Raw genomic sequence first — 12,165 nt, 5'->3', positions numbered from 1 at the left:
GTCAGCTGGTCTGTTTGTGGCAGGGCTGAAATGTTTTTTTGTGGATTCAGTTCATTTGCATGGCAAAGAGGGACTTTGCAATTTATTTCAATTCATCTTATCACTCTTCATAATTGCTATCATACAAACTGAGGCAGCAGACTTTGTGAAAATTAATATTTGTGTTATTCTCAACTTTTGGCCACGGCTGTACATACTTTAAGTTTACACTGAATGTTTTTCCATTATTTTCTATTTTCATAAGTTATTTGTGGCCCATAAAAACACTTAGGCGGGCCGCCCAATACTTTTCTATGCACAACCCTGGACAAAGAGGATTCAGTAAGTTCTGTTCTGAATATGTCCCCTCAGAGTTGATGGAGGAGTTGGACTTCAAGGATGCGGAGCTAAAGATGCTGGTGGTGAGCCTGAAGGAGATGACAGCCAACAAGGAGGTGATCCTGACTCTGGAGCAGCTGCTGTGTGACAACTCCTCCCAGTTAGAGGAGGAGCGCAACCAGGTGACCCGTAGCCGAGAGACCTACCAGGACCTGGTGCGCCTCATGGACCAGCACCGGGCCGACCGGGCCACACAACTCTCCATCCTCAGGTGAGACGGAGCTTTTTCGAAACTGTAACATGAAAAATGCACCCTGGGAAGTGAAATGCAATCTGGGAATTGTAGTATGCTGTGTGAAATCTGTTGTATTTCTATGGTGTGTAGACTATTGCAATATACAAGCTTTAGAAATGAGCTTGTGTTTTTGTCATTTTGGAACTATTTAATTCATTAAATTATTTAGCTATAATTAATCATAGGTCTATGTCATTTGACCCAATATTATGGCCATAGATTAGCAAATTAACCCTGACATGTATCAAATTACATTTTTCAAAGTTTAGATGTAATTGTAAAATTGTGTTTTGTCTGCTCTGAGTCTCTATGGTTTTGCGTAAGGAAATTGAAGGTATTCTTCTGTTCTTTAATATGGTGTTTTATTTTTGAAAGAAATTGAGTATATACTGGACAAAAGTATAATCTCAACATGTAAAGTGTTGGTCCCATGTTTCATGAGGTGAAAAAAAGTCCTATACATTGTTATTATGCACAGAAAGCTTATTTATTTCAAATTTTCAGCACAAATGTGTTTATTTCCCTGTTAGTGAGCATTTCTCCTTTGCCAAGATAATCCATCCACTTTACAGGTGTGGCATGTCAAGAAGCTGATTAAACAAGCATGATCATTACACAGGTGCACCTTGTCCTGGGGACAATAAAAGGCCACTTTAAAATGTGCAGTTTTGTCACAGAACATAATGCCACAGATGTCTCAAGTTTTGAGGAAGCGTGCAATTGGCATGCGGACTGCAGGAATGTCCACCAGAGCTGTTGACAGAGAATTGAACATTGATTTCTCTACCGTAACGTCGCTTTAGAGAATTTGACAGTACGTCCAACCGGCCTCTCAACCACAGACCACGTGTACCCATGCCAGCCCAGGACCTTGACATCCGGCTTTTACACCTGTGGGATTGTCTGAGGGGGGAGGGGGGAGTTCTGAGGAGTATTTCTGTCTGTAATAAAGCCCTTTTGTGGCAAACTCATTCTTATTGGCTGGGCCTGGATCCCTACCCTTGGCTGTGCCCCTGCCTAGTCATGTAAAATCCATAGATTAGTGTCTAATGAATTTATTTCAGTTGACTGATTTACTTAGTGAAATCTTTGAAATTGTTGTGTTTTATTTTGTTTCAGTATAGAATATAAATTATATTTGATTTGCTCTACCAGTTATCAACATATTGTTCAATGTTTTAAAAAACTAAAGCCTAGTGGTTATTCTGTGACTAACTACAATGCTTTCTTTTCATTTTTTTTTCATAGTATTGTTTCGGTATCAAGTATCATGATGCTTAACCTGGTATCGTTATCGATGTAAAATATCTGGTATCGTGACAAAACACTAACTACAGGGTTTACTTGTTGGAATGCCATGTCAGTGCCTAGATCCTGTCATCAATACTGTGTAATGAACCTCAAAGGGCAGTAGGTTGTGTACAGTGCCTACCGAAAGTATTCAGACCCCTTTTCCACACTTTGTTACCTTAAAGCCTTATTCGAAAATGGATTTAAAAAAATTTAACCTCACCAATCTACACACAATGACAAAGCAAAAACAGGTTTTCAGAAATGTTTGCAAATGTATCATAAAATTAAAAAAAAAAAAAATACATTTACATAAGTATTCAGACCCTTTACTCAGTACTTTGTTGAAGCAGTGATTACAGCCTCAAGTCTTCTTACGTATGACGCTACAAGCTTGGCACACCTGTATTTGGGGAGTTTCTCCCATTCTTCTCTGCAGATCCTCAAGCTCTGTCAGGTTGGATTGGGAGCGTTACTACACCGCTATTTCTCGGTCTTTCCATAGATGTTAGATCGGGTTCAAGTCCGGGCTCTGGCTGGGCCACTCAAGGACATTCGGACACTTGTCCCGAAACCATTCCTGCGTTGTTGGCTGTGTGCTTAGGGTTGTCTTCCTGTTGAAAAGTGAACCTTCGCCCCAGTCTGAGGTCCTGAGCTCTCTGGAGCAGGTTTTCATAAAGGATCTCTCTGTACTTTGCTCTGTTCATCTTTGCCTCAATCCTGACTAGTCTCCTAGTCCCTGCGTCTGAAAACATCCCCACAGCATGATGCTGCCACCGCCATGCTTCACCGTAAGGATGATGCCAGGTTTCCTCCAGACGTGACTTTGGCATTCAGGCCAAAGAGTTCAATCTTGGTTTCGTCAGACCAGAGAATCTTGTTTCTCATGGTCTGAGAGTCTTTAGGTGCCTTCTGGCAAACTCGAAGCGGGTTGTCATGTGCCTTTTACTGAGTGACTTCTGGCTGGCCACTCTACCATAAAGTCCTGATTGGTGGTGTGCTGCAGAGATGGTTGTCCTTCTGGAAGGTTCTCCCCTCCACAGAGGAATTCTAGAGCTCTGTCAGTGACCATCAGGTTTTTTTTCGTCACCTCCCTGACCAAAAGCCCTTCTCCCCTGATTGCTCAGTTTGGCTGGGCATCTAGCTCTAGGAATTGGCTTGGTGGTTCCAAACTTCTTCCATTTAAGAATGATGGAGGCCACTGTTTTTTTGGGGACCTTCCCCAGATCTGTGCCCCGACACAATCCTGTCTTGGAGTTCTATGGACAATTCCTTCGACCTCATTGCTTGGTTTTTGCTCTAATATGCACTGTCAACTGTGGGACCTTTTTATAGACCGGTGTGTGTGCATTTCCAAATCATGTCCAGTCAATTGAATTTACCACAAGTGGACTCCAATCTAGTTGTAGAAACATCTGAAGGATGATAAATGGAAACAGGATACACCTGAGCTCAATTTTGAGTCTCATAGCAAAGGGGCTGAATACTTATGTAAATAAGCAAAAAAAAATGTTTTTTCATTGGCAAAAATGTCAACCTGTTTTCGCTTTGTCATTGTGTGTAGATTGCTGAGGAAATTATTTTATTTAATCAAATTTAGAATAATGCTGTAACGTAACAAAATGTGGAAAAACTCAAGGGGTCTGAATACTTTCCGAATGGCACTGTATATATGCAATGCATGTATTGTGTCAGGTGGTTACAGTGACTTTATATTCTCTCCTGTAGAATATTGAACAAGGTCTTGGACAATTACCAGGAGGATCTGCTTCCATGGCATGAGAGCATAGAACCATGCTTGTCTTCTATGACCACATTCATTAATGACCGTGAGGTAGGAAAGATCTTCCCACATGTGGCTGATGGCACCTTAATTGGGGAGGACTGGCTCATAGTAATGGCTCAAATGGAATGGTATCAAACATATGGTTTCAATGTGTTTGATTTCAATCCATTCCAGCCATTATTTTGACCTGCCCTCACCAGCCTCCTGTGGATCCTCCACGATTATAAACGCATAGCTATAATCCTGTGTTTTCTATTTTAGCTAATGTTCATGACACAAGTTATTTTATTTTTTTCCCTAGGTTGTCCAGCAGCTCATCCGCTTCCTGTATCGCCTGGCCTCTCTGAACAAAGACTATGCCGTGGTGATGTGTCGTCTGGGCACAAAAGAAGCCCTGGTCAAGGCGCTGGACAAGCACAGTGTCAACCTGCTTATGGTCACAGAGCTGCGGGACTTAATCACAGACTGTGATAAGTACGCCAGTCTCTACAAGAAAATGACCACCAGTGTTCTGGCTGGTTGCATACAGGTTTAGTACAAGTGCTACTATCTAACTATTCAGCAGTTATATTTTCTCTCCACATAGTTTTTTTTTCACAGCTAAACCTATTCTTCAATTAAAAATAAAATAATAATTACCTTGACATGGTCAAATAACTCAAGCATAGATTGGTAACTTTTGAGCAACTTGGTTAAAAAGAATGGCATCGATTCGCTATAGGTGGCGCTGTCATGATCACTCAAATCATCATATCCGCCACCCCGTTTGACCTAGTGACTTGAAACGTTGTGTTTAGTTGTCTTTCCTCATGCTGAACAAATTTGCTTCAAGGACCCATAAGGTCCATTAGTATAGATTTCCCTCCATCTTTGACATTTGCAAGATGTGATAACATGCTAAAATGTGCAGAAAAATACTTTAAAAATCTTCTTATGAACCATATAAACTAAAAACACAATTTGGGATGTAGGCCCATGGTACAGTTGATGTCGGAAGTTTACATACACTTAGGTTGGAGTCATTAAACTCGTTTTTCAACCACTCCACAAATTTCTTGTTAACAAACTATAGTTTTGGCAAGTCGTTAGGACATCTACTTTGTGCATGACACAAGTAATTTTTCCAACAATTGTTTACAGACAGATTATTTAACTTATAACTCACTGTATCACAATTCCCGTGGGTCAGAAGTTTACATACACTTAATTGACTGTGCCTTTTTAAACAGCTTGGAAAATTTCAGAAAAGGATGTCATGGCTTTAGAAGCTTCTGTTAGGCTAATTGACATAATTTTAGTCAATTGGAGGTGTACCTGTGGATGTATTTCTTTTTTATTTATTTATTTATTTTTAATAAATTTTATCCCATTTTCTCCCCAATTTTCGTGGTATCCAATCGCTAGTACCTACTATCTTGTCTCATCGCTACAACTCCCGTACGGGCTCAGGAGAGACGAAGGTCGAAAGCCATGCGTCCTCCGAAGCACAACCCAACCAAGCCGCACTGCTTCTTAACACAGTGCGCCTCCAACCCGGAAGCCAGCCGCACCAATGTGTCGGAGGAAACACCGTGTACCTGGCCCCCTTGGTTAGCGCGCACTGCGCCCGGCCCGCCACAGGAGTCGCTGGAGCGCGATGAGACAAGGATATCCCTACCGGCCAAACCCTCCCTAACCCGGACGACGCTATGCCAATTGTGCGTCGCCCCACGGACCTCCCGGTCGCGGCCGGCTGCGACAGAGCCTGGGCGCGAACCCAGAGACTCTGGTGGCGCAGTTAGCACTGCGATGCAGTGCCCTAGACCACTGTGGATGTATTTCAAGGCCTACCTTCAAACTCACAGCCTCTTTGCTTGACATCATAGGAAAATCAAAAGAAATCAGCCAAGACCTCAGAAAAACAATTGTAGACCTCCACAAGTCTGGTTCATCTTTGGGAGCAGTTTCCAAACGCCTGAAGGTACCACGTTCATCTGTACAAACAATGGGACCACGCAGCTGTCATACCGCTCAGGAAGGAGACGCGTTCTGTCTCCTAGAGATGAACGTACTTTGGTGCAAAAAGTGCAAATCAATCCCAGAACAACAGCAAAGGACCTTGTGAAGATGTTGGAGGAAACGGGTACAAAAGTATCTATATCCACAGTAAAACGAGTCCTATATCGACAAAACCTGAAAGGCCGCTCAGCAAGGAAGAAGCCACTGCTCCAAAACCGCCATAAAAAAGCCAGACTATGGTTTGCAACTGCACATGGGGACAAAGATCGTACTTTTTGGAGAAATGTCCTCTGGTCTGATGAAACAAAAATAGAACTGTTTGGCCATAATGACATCGTTATGTTTGGAGGAGAAAGGGGGAGGTTTGCAAGCTGAAGAACACCATCCCAACCTTGAAGCAAGGGGGTGGCAGCATCATGTTGTGGGGTGCTTTGCTGCAAGAGGGACTGGTGCACTTCACAAAATAGATGGCATCATGAGGCAGGAAAATTATGTGGATATATTGAAGCAACATCTCAAGACAACAGAAGGAAGTTAAAGCTCGCAAATGGGTGTTCCAAATGGACAATGACCCCAAGCATACTTCCAAAGTTGTGGCAAAATGGCTTAAGGAAAACAAAGTCAAGGTATTGGAGTGGCCATCACAAAGCCCTGACCTCAATTCTATAGAAAATGTGTGGGCAGAACTGAAAAAGCGTGTGCGAGCAAGGTGGCCTACAAACCTGACTCAGTTACACACGCTCTGTCAGGAGGAAGGGGCCAAAATTCACCCAACTTATTGTGGGAAGCTTGTGGAAGTCTACCCAAAACGTTTGTCTACCCACGCTAAAGAAATTAAAGGCAATGCTACCTAATACTAATTGAGTGTATGTAAACTTCTGACCCACTGGGAATGTGATGAAATAAATAAAAGCTGAAATAAATCATTTTCTCTACTATTATTCTGACATTTCACATTCTTAAAATAAAGTGGTGATCATAACTGACCTAAGACAGGGAATTTTTACTAGGATTAAATGTCAGGAGTTGTGAAACTGAGCTTAAATGTATTTGATTAAGGTGTATGTAAACTTCTGACTTCAACTGTATATGTTTTAACTTAGTTTGAGAAAAGCTAATGGATTGGTCAAAAGATGTCTGGCAGATTATAGACAAATCAAAAATCTGGTTTTACTTGTCCATTTAAATCACTGGAAATCCACTTCACGGTGGCCTATGAACTTCAATCGCTATCATGGATGTCTCTAAGATGAACCACACTGAATCTGGAAGAAAACTATGAACTCATTCTTTGCATATGTAACGCTAATGCTCAATCATCTGCAAACGTCTTCATGAACCATATCAGATTCACTCCAGATGTTGTATTTAGACTCATGAATGAACATAAAGGATGATAGTTCGTACATGATCGTGCTGGCTTTGTTATCCAAATGATCTTGTGTCCTTTGTCATCCTGTGAACCCTGTTCATTGCTGCTCGCTGCTATATTTTTACTTGTGGTTTTTAGAAGTGTGACTTCAATAGGGATGTCACATTTTGGCTTGCAAGTGTCATGCCACTCTGTTGCTAATAGCTCATTTGTAATCCGTGCTGTCCTTTCTAACCAAATACAGATGGTTTTGGGCCAAATAGAGGAGCATCGGCGAAGCCACCAGCCAATCAACATCCCCTTCTTTGACGTCTTTCTGCACAATCTGTGCCAAGGTATATTTACTTTTAGCTGATTCAAAGCACAGCTCTAATACCAGACACGCAAAGAAATGGTGCCAAAATCAGGGCTCCAAACTAACATTTCCCCTAACTTTTTCAGTTGGTGGCACCATCCATGATTTTGATTGCACCCAAAAAAAAGTATAATTTCAGCTCCACAAAAAAAGTACTTATCTTTTAAAGTAATTCTAAAGTAATCCACAATGCTTTATTAAGTGTAATACACCTGCATTGCTTGCTGTTTGGGGTTTTAGGCTGGGTTTCTGTACATCACTTTGATATATCAGCTGATGTAAGAAGGGCTATATAAATACATTTGATTTGATTAATAGACCACTGAGAAGGTATTCAATAAATAAGTTAATCCAGTGATTATCAAATCAAAATCGAATCATTTTATTGTTCGCTTACACACATTTTGCAGATTTTATTGCAGGTGCAGCGATATGCTTATGTTTCTATTTATGTTTGGGGCGGCAGGTAGCCTAGTGGTTAGAGCGTTGGGCCAGTTACTGAATGCTTGCTAGATCGAATCCCCGAGCTGACAAGGTAAAAATCTGTCGTTCTGCCCCTGAACAAGCTAGTTAACCCACTGTTCCTAGGCCGTCATTGAAAATAAGAATTTGTTCTTAACTGACTTGCCTGGTAAAATAAAAGAATATCCGATAACATTCAAATGTTAGCCATTTCTGAGACTCATTTAGATAATTCATTTGATGATACAGCAGTAGCAATACAAGGATATAACATCTATAGAAGAGACAAACGCTTATGCGGGAGGTGTTGCTGTATATATTCAGAGCCATATCCTTGTCATGCTTAGAGAAGATCTTATCTGAAGTGTTATTGAAGTGTTGTGGTTGCTGGTTCACTTGGCACATCTGAAGCCTTTTCTTTTGGGGTGTTGCTATAAGCCACCAAGTGCTAACAGTCAGTATCTCAATAATATGTGTGAAATGTTTGATAGTGTTTGTGATGTAAATAGATGTCTACTTTCTTGGGGACCTGAATGTTGACTGGTTTTCATCAAGCTGTGCGCTCAATAGGAAGCTTCTCACTGTAACCAGTGCCTGTAATCTGGTTCAGGTTATTAATCAACCTACTGTACCAGGGTGTTTACAAACACTACAGGGTCAAGATTATCCACATGTATCGATCACATTTTTACTAATACTGTAGAACTTTGATCTAAAGCTGTATCCGTACCCATTAGATGCAGTGATCACAATATTGTGGCTATATCCAGGAAAGCCAAAGTTCCAAAAGCTGGGCCTAAAATAGTATATAAGAGATCATACAAAAGATTTTGCTCTGACTCTTATGTGGATGATGTAAAAAATATTTGTTGGTCTAGTTTGATGGCTGCAATCCCGGTAACGGGATGATATGACAACAGCCAGTGAAAGTGCAGGGCGCCAAATTCAAAACAACAGAGATCTCATAATTAAAATTCCTCAGACATACATGTGTCTTATACCATTTTAAAGGTAATATTGTTGTTAATCCCACCAAAGTGTCCGATTTTCAAATATGCTTTTCAGCGAAAGCACCACAAACAATTATGTTAGGTCACCACCAAGCCACAGAATAAGCACAGCCATTTTTCCAGCCAAAGATAGCAGTCACAAAAAGCAGAAATAGAGATAAAATGAATCACTAACCTTTGATGATCTTCATCAAATGACACTCATAGGACTTCATGTTACACAATACATGTATGTTTTGTTTGATAAAGTTCATATTTATATAAAAAAATCTGAGTTTACATTGGCGTGTTACGTTCACTAGTTCCAAAAACATCCAGTGATAGTGCATAGCCACATCTATTCAACAGAAATACTCATCATAAATGTAGATGATAATACAAGTTATACACATGGAATTATAGATATACCTCTTAATGCAACCGTTGTGTCAGATTTCAAAAAAACTTTACGGAAAAAGCAAACCATGCAATAATCTGAGACGGCGCTCAGAACTATAGTCAAATTAGCCGCCATGTTGGAGTCAACAGAAACCAGAAATTACATGATAAATATTCCCTTTGATGATCTTCATCAGAATGCACTCCCAGGAATCCCAGGTCCACAATAAATGCTTGATTTGTTCGATAATGTCCGTTATTTATGTCCAATTAGCTACTTTGGTTAGCGCGTTTGGTAAACAATTCCAAAGTCACAAAGCGCGTTCACTAAAACGTGACGAAATGTCCAAAAGTTCTGTAACAGTCAGTAGAAACATGTCAAACGATGTATTGAATCAATCTTTAGAATGTTAACATACATCTTGAATAACGTTCCAACCGGAGAATTACATTGACTTCAGATGAGCGGTGGAACGGAGGTCCTCATGTGAACGCGCATGGTGAAAACATGGTCACCTCATGGCAGTGGTGACTAATTATCCTCTCATCCGGCCCCCCTTCACAGTAGAGTCATCAGACAAAGTTCTACAGACTGTTGACATCTAGTGGAAGCCGTAGGAAGTGAAAACTCATCCATATCTCGCTGGGATTTCAATGGGAGCTTGGTTGAAAATCCACCAGCCTCAGAATTTCCACTTCCTGTTTGGATTTTTCCTCAGGTTTTTGCCTGCTATATGAGTTCTGTTATACTCACAGACATAATTCAAACAGTTTTAGAAACTTCCGAGTGTTTTCTATCCAATACTAATAATGATATGCATATATTAGCAACTATGACTGAGGAGCAGGCCGTTTACTCAGGGCACCTCTGTGCACCTTTCATCCAAGCTACTCAATACTGCCCCTGCAGCCATAAAAAGTTAATAAGGAGCATCCAGACGCTGCATTTGATGAATTTATGAAATTGCATCTTCCAATTATTGATAAACATGCACCTGTTAACCTGTCTGGCACCGGGGTTCCGCTAGCGGAACTCCTCCCACATTCCACTGAAAAGGCAGAGCGCGAAATTCAAAAAATATTTTTGAGAAATATTTAACTTTCACACATTAACAAGTCCAATACAGCAAATGAAAGATACACATCTTGTGAATCCAGTCAACATGTCCGATTTTTTAAATGTTTTACAGCGAAAACAGCACGTATATTTATGTTAGCTCACCACCAAATACAAAAAAGGACAGACATTTTTCACAGCACAGGTAGCATGCACAAAGCCAACCTAACTAACCAAGAACCAACCAAACTAACCAAGAAACAACTTCATCAGATGACAGTCTTATAACATGTTATACAATAAATCTATGTTTTGTTCGAAGAATTTGCATATTTGAGGTATAAATCAGTTTTACATTGCAGCTACCATCACAGCTACCGTCAGAAATAGCACTGAAGCAGCCAGAGTAATTACAGACACCAACGTCAAATACCTAAATACTCATCATAAAACATTTCTGAAAAATCGATGGTGTACAGCAAATTAAAGACAAACATCTTGTGAATCCAGCCAATATTTCCGATTTTTTAAAGTGTTTTACAGCAAACACAATATAGCATTATATTAGCTTACTACAATAGCCTACCACACTACCGCATTCATTCATCAAGGCACGTTAGCGATAGCAATAGGCACGTTAGCGATAGGGAATAAACCAGCAAAAGATATTAATTTTCACTAACCTTCATAAACCTTCATCAGATGACAGTCCTATAACATCAGGTTATACATACACTTATGTTTTGTTCGAAAATGTGCATATTTAGAGCTGAAATCAGTGGTTATACATTGTGCTAACGTAGCATCTTTTTCCCAGAATGTGCGGATATTTTTATGACACTCAACTATTCTGACCAAATAACTATTCATAAACGTTACTAGAAAATACATGTTGTATAGGAAATGATAGATACACTAGTTCTTAATGCAATCGCCGTGTTAGAATTCTAAAAATAACTTCATTACGACATCCAGCTTAGTTATAGCGAGAGCGTGCCCAAAATCTGGGCGCAAACTACTAGTACAACATGTTCGACAGATATATGAAATAGCATCATAAAATGGGTCCTACTTTTGATGATCTTCCATCAGAATGTTGTATAAGGGGTCCTTTGTCCAGAACAATCGTTGTTTGGTTTTAGAATGTCCTCTTCTCCAGTCAATTAGCACGGAAAGCTAGCAAAGTAGCGCAAAGCTCTCCTTCCTGAACAAAGGCACACAACGCAACACGCCTAACGTCCCGAATAAATTTCAATAATCTAATAAAACTATATTGAAAAAACATACTTTACGATGATATTGTCACATTTATCAAATAAAATCAAAGCCGGAGATATTAGTCGTCTATAACGACAGCCTTTCAGAAGGCAATACCAGGTCCCTTCGCGCGCGCTCCAGAAAACAGGAAACTGGTGACACGTCATACAAAGAGCTTTTATTCGACCCCAGATCAAGTTATACACTCCATTTCTTCTCTCACTGCCTGTCGACATCTAGTGGAAGACGTATGAAGTGCATGTATACTAATAAATATCAAGGACATTTATAGGCAGGCCCTAGAACAGAGCATCGATTTCAGATTTTCCACTTCCTGTCAGGAAGTTTGCTGCAAAATGAGTTCTGTTTTACTCACAGATATAATTCAAACGGTTTTAGAAACTAGAGAGTGTTTTCTATCCAATAGTAATAATAATATGCATATTGTACGAGCAAGAATTGAGTACGAGGCCGTTTAAATTGGGCACGATTTTCCCCCAAAGTGAAAACAGCGCCCTCTGTCCTCAACAGGTTTAAGAAACTGACTGTTAGAACTGTTAAGGCTCCATGGATTGAGGAATTGAAAA

At 40.3% G+C, this 12,165-nt stretch overlaps 1 protein-coding gene across 1 annotated transcript in view; it reads left to right on the top strand.

Annotated features, from left to right (window-relative positions):
* The window catches only part of LOC120017403 (cullin-9-like), a 76,703-nt gene that overhangs the window by 24,152 nt on the left and 40,386 nt on the right, over positions 1 to 12,165 (top strand). The window contains exons 12-15 of the mRNA XM_038960152.1: positions 352 to 589; positions 3,632 to 3,737; positions 3,991 to 4,218; positions 7,304 to 7,394. Coding sequence (XP_038816080.1) covers positions 352 to 589; positions 3,632 to 3,737; positions 3,991 to 4,218; positions 7,304 to 7,394 — 663 coding nt within the window. The remainder of the gene's footprint in view (positions 1 to 351; positions 590 to 3,631; positions 3,738 to 3,990; positions 4,219 to 7,303; positions 7,395 to 12,165) is intronic.

The sequence above is a fragment of the Salvelinus namaycush genome, chromosome 22, assembly GCF_016432855.1.
Source record: "Salvelinus namaycush isolate Seneca chromosome 22, SaNama_1.0, whole genome shotgun sequence".
In the NCBI taxonomy this organism is placed as follows: domain Eukaryota; kingdom Metazoa; phylum Chordata; class Actinopteri; order Salmoniformes; family Salmonidae; genus Salvelinus; species Salvelinus namaycush.
Note: the sequence above shows the minus strand (reverse complement) of the source record. Positions and strands in the feature narration are given on the sequence as shown.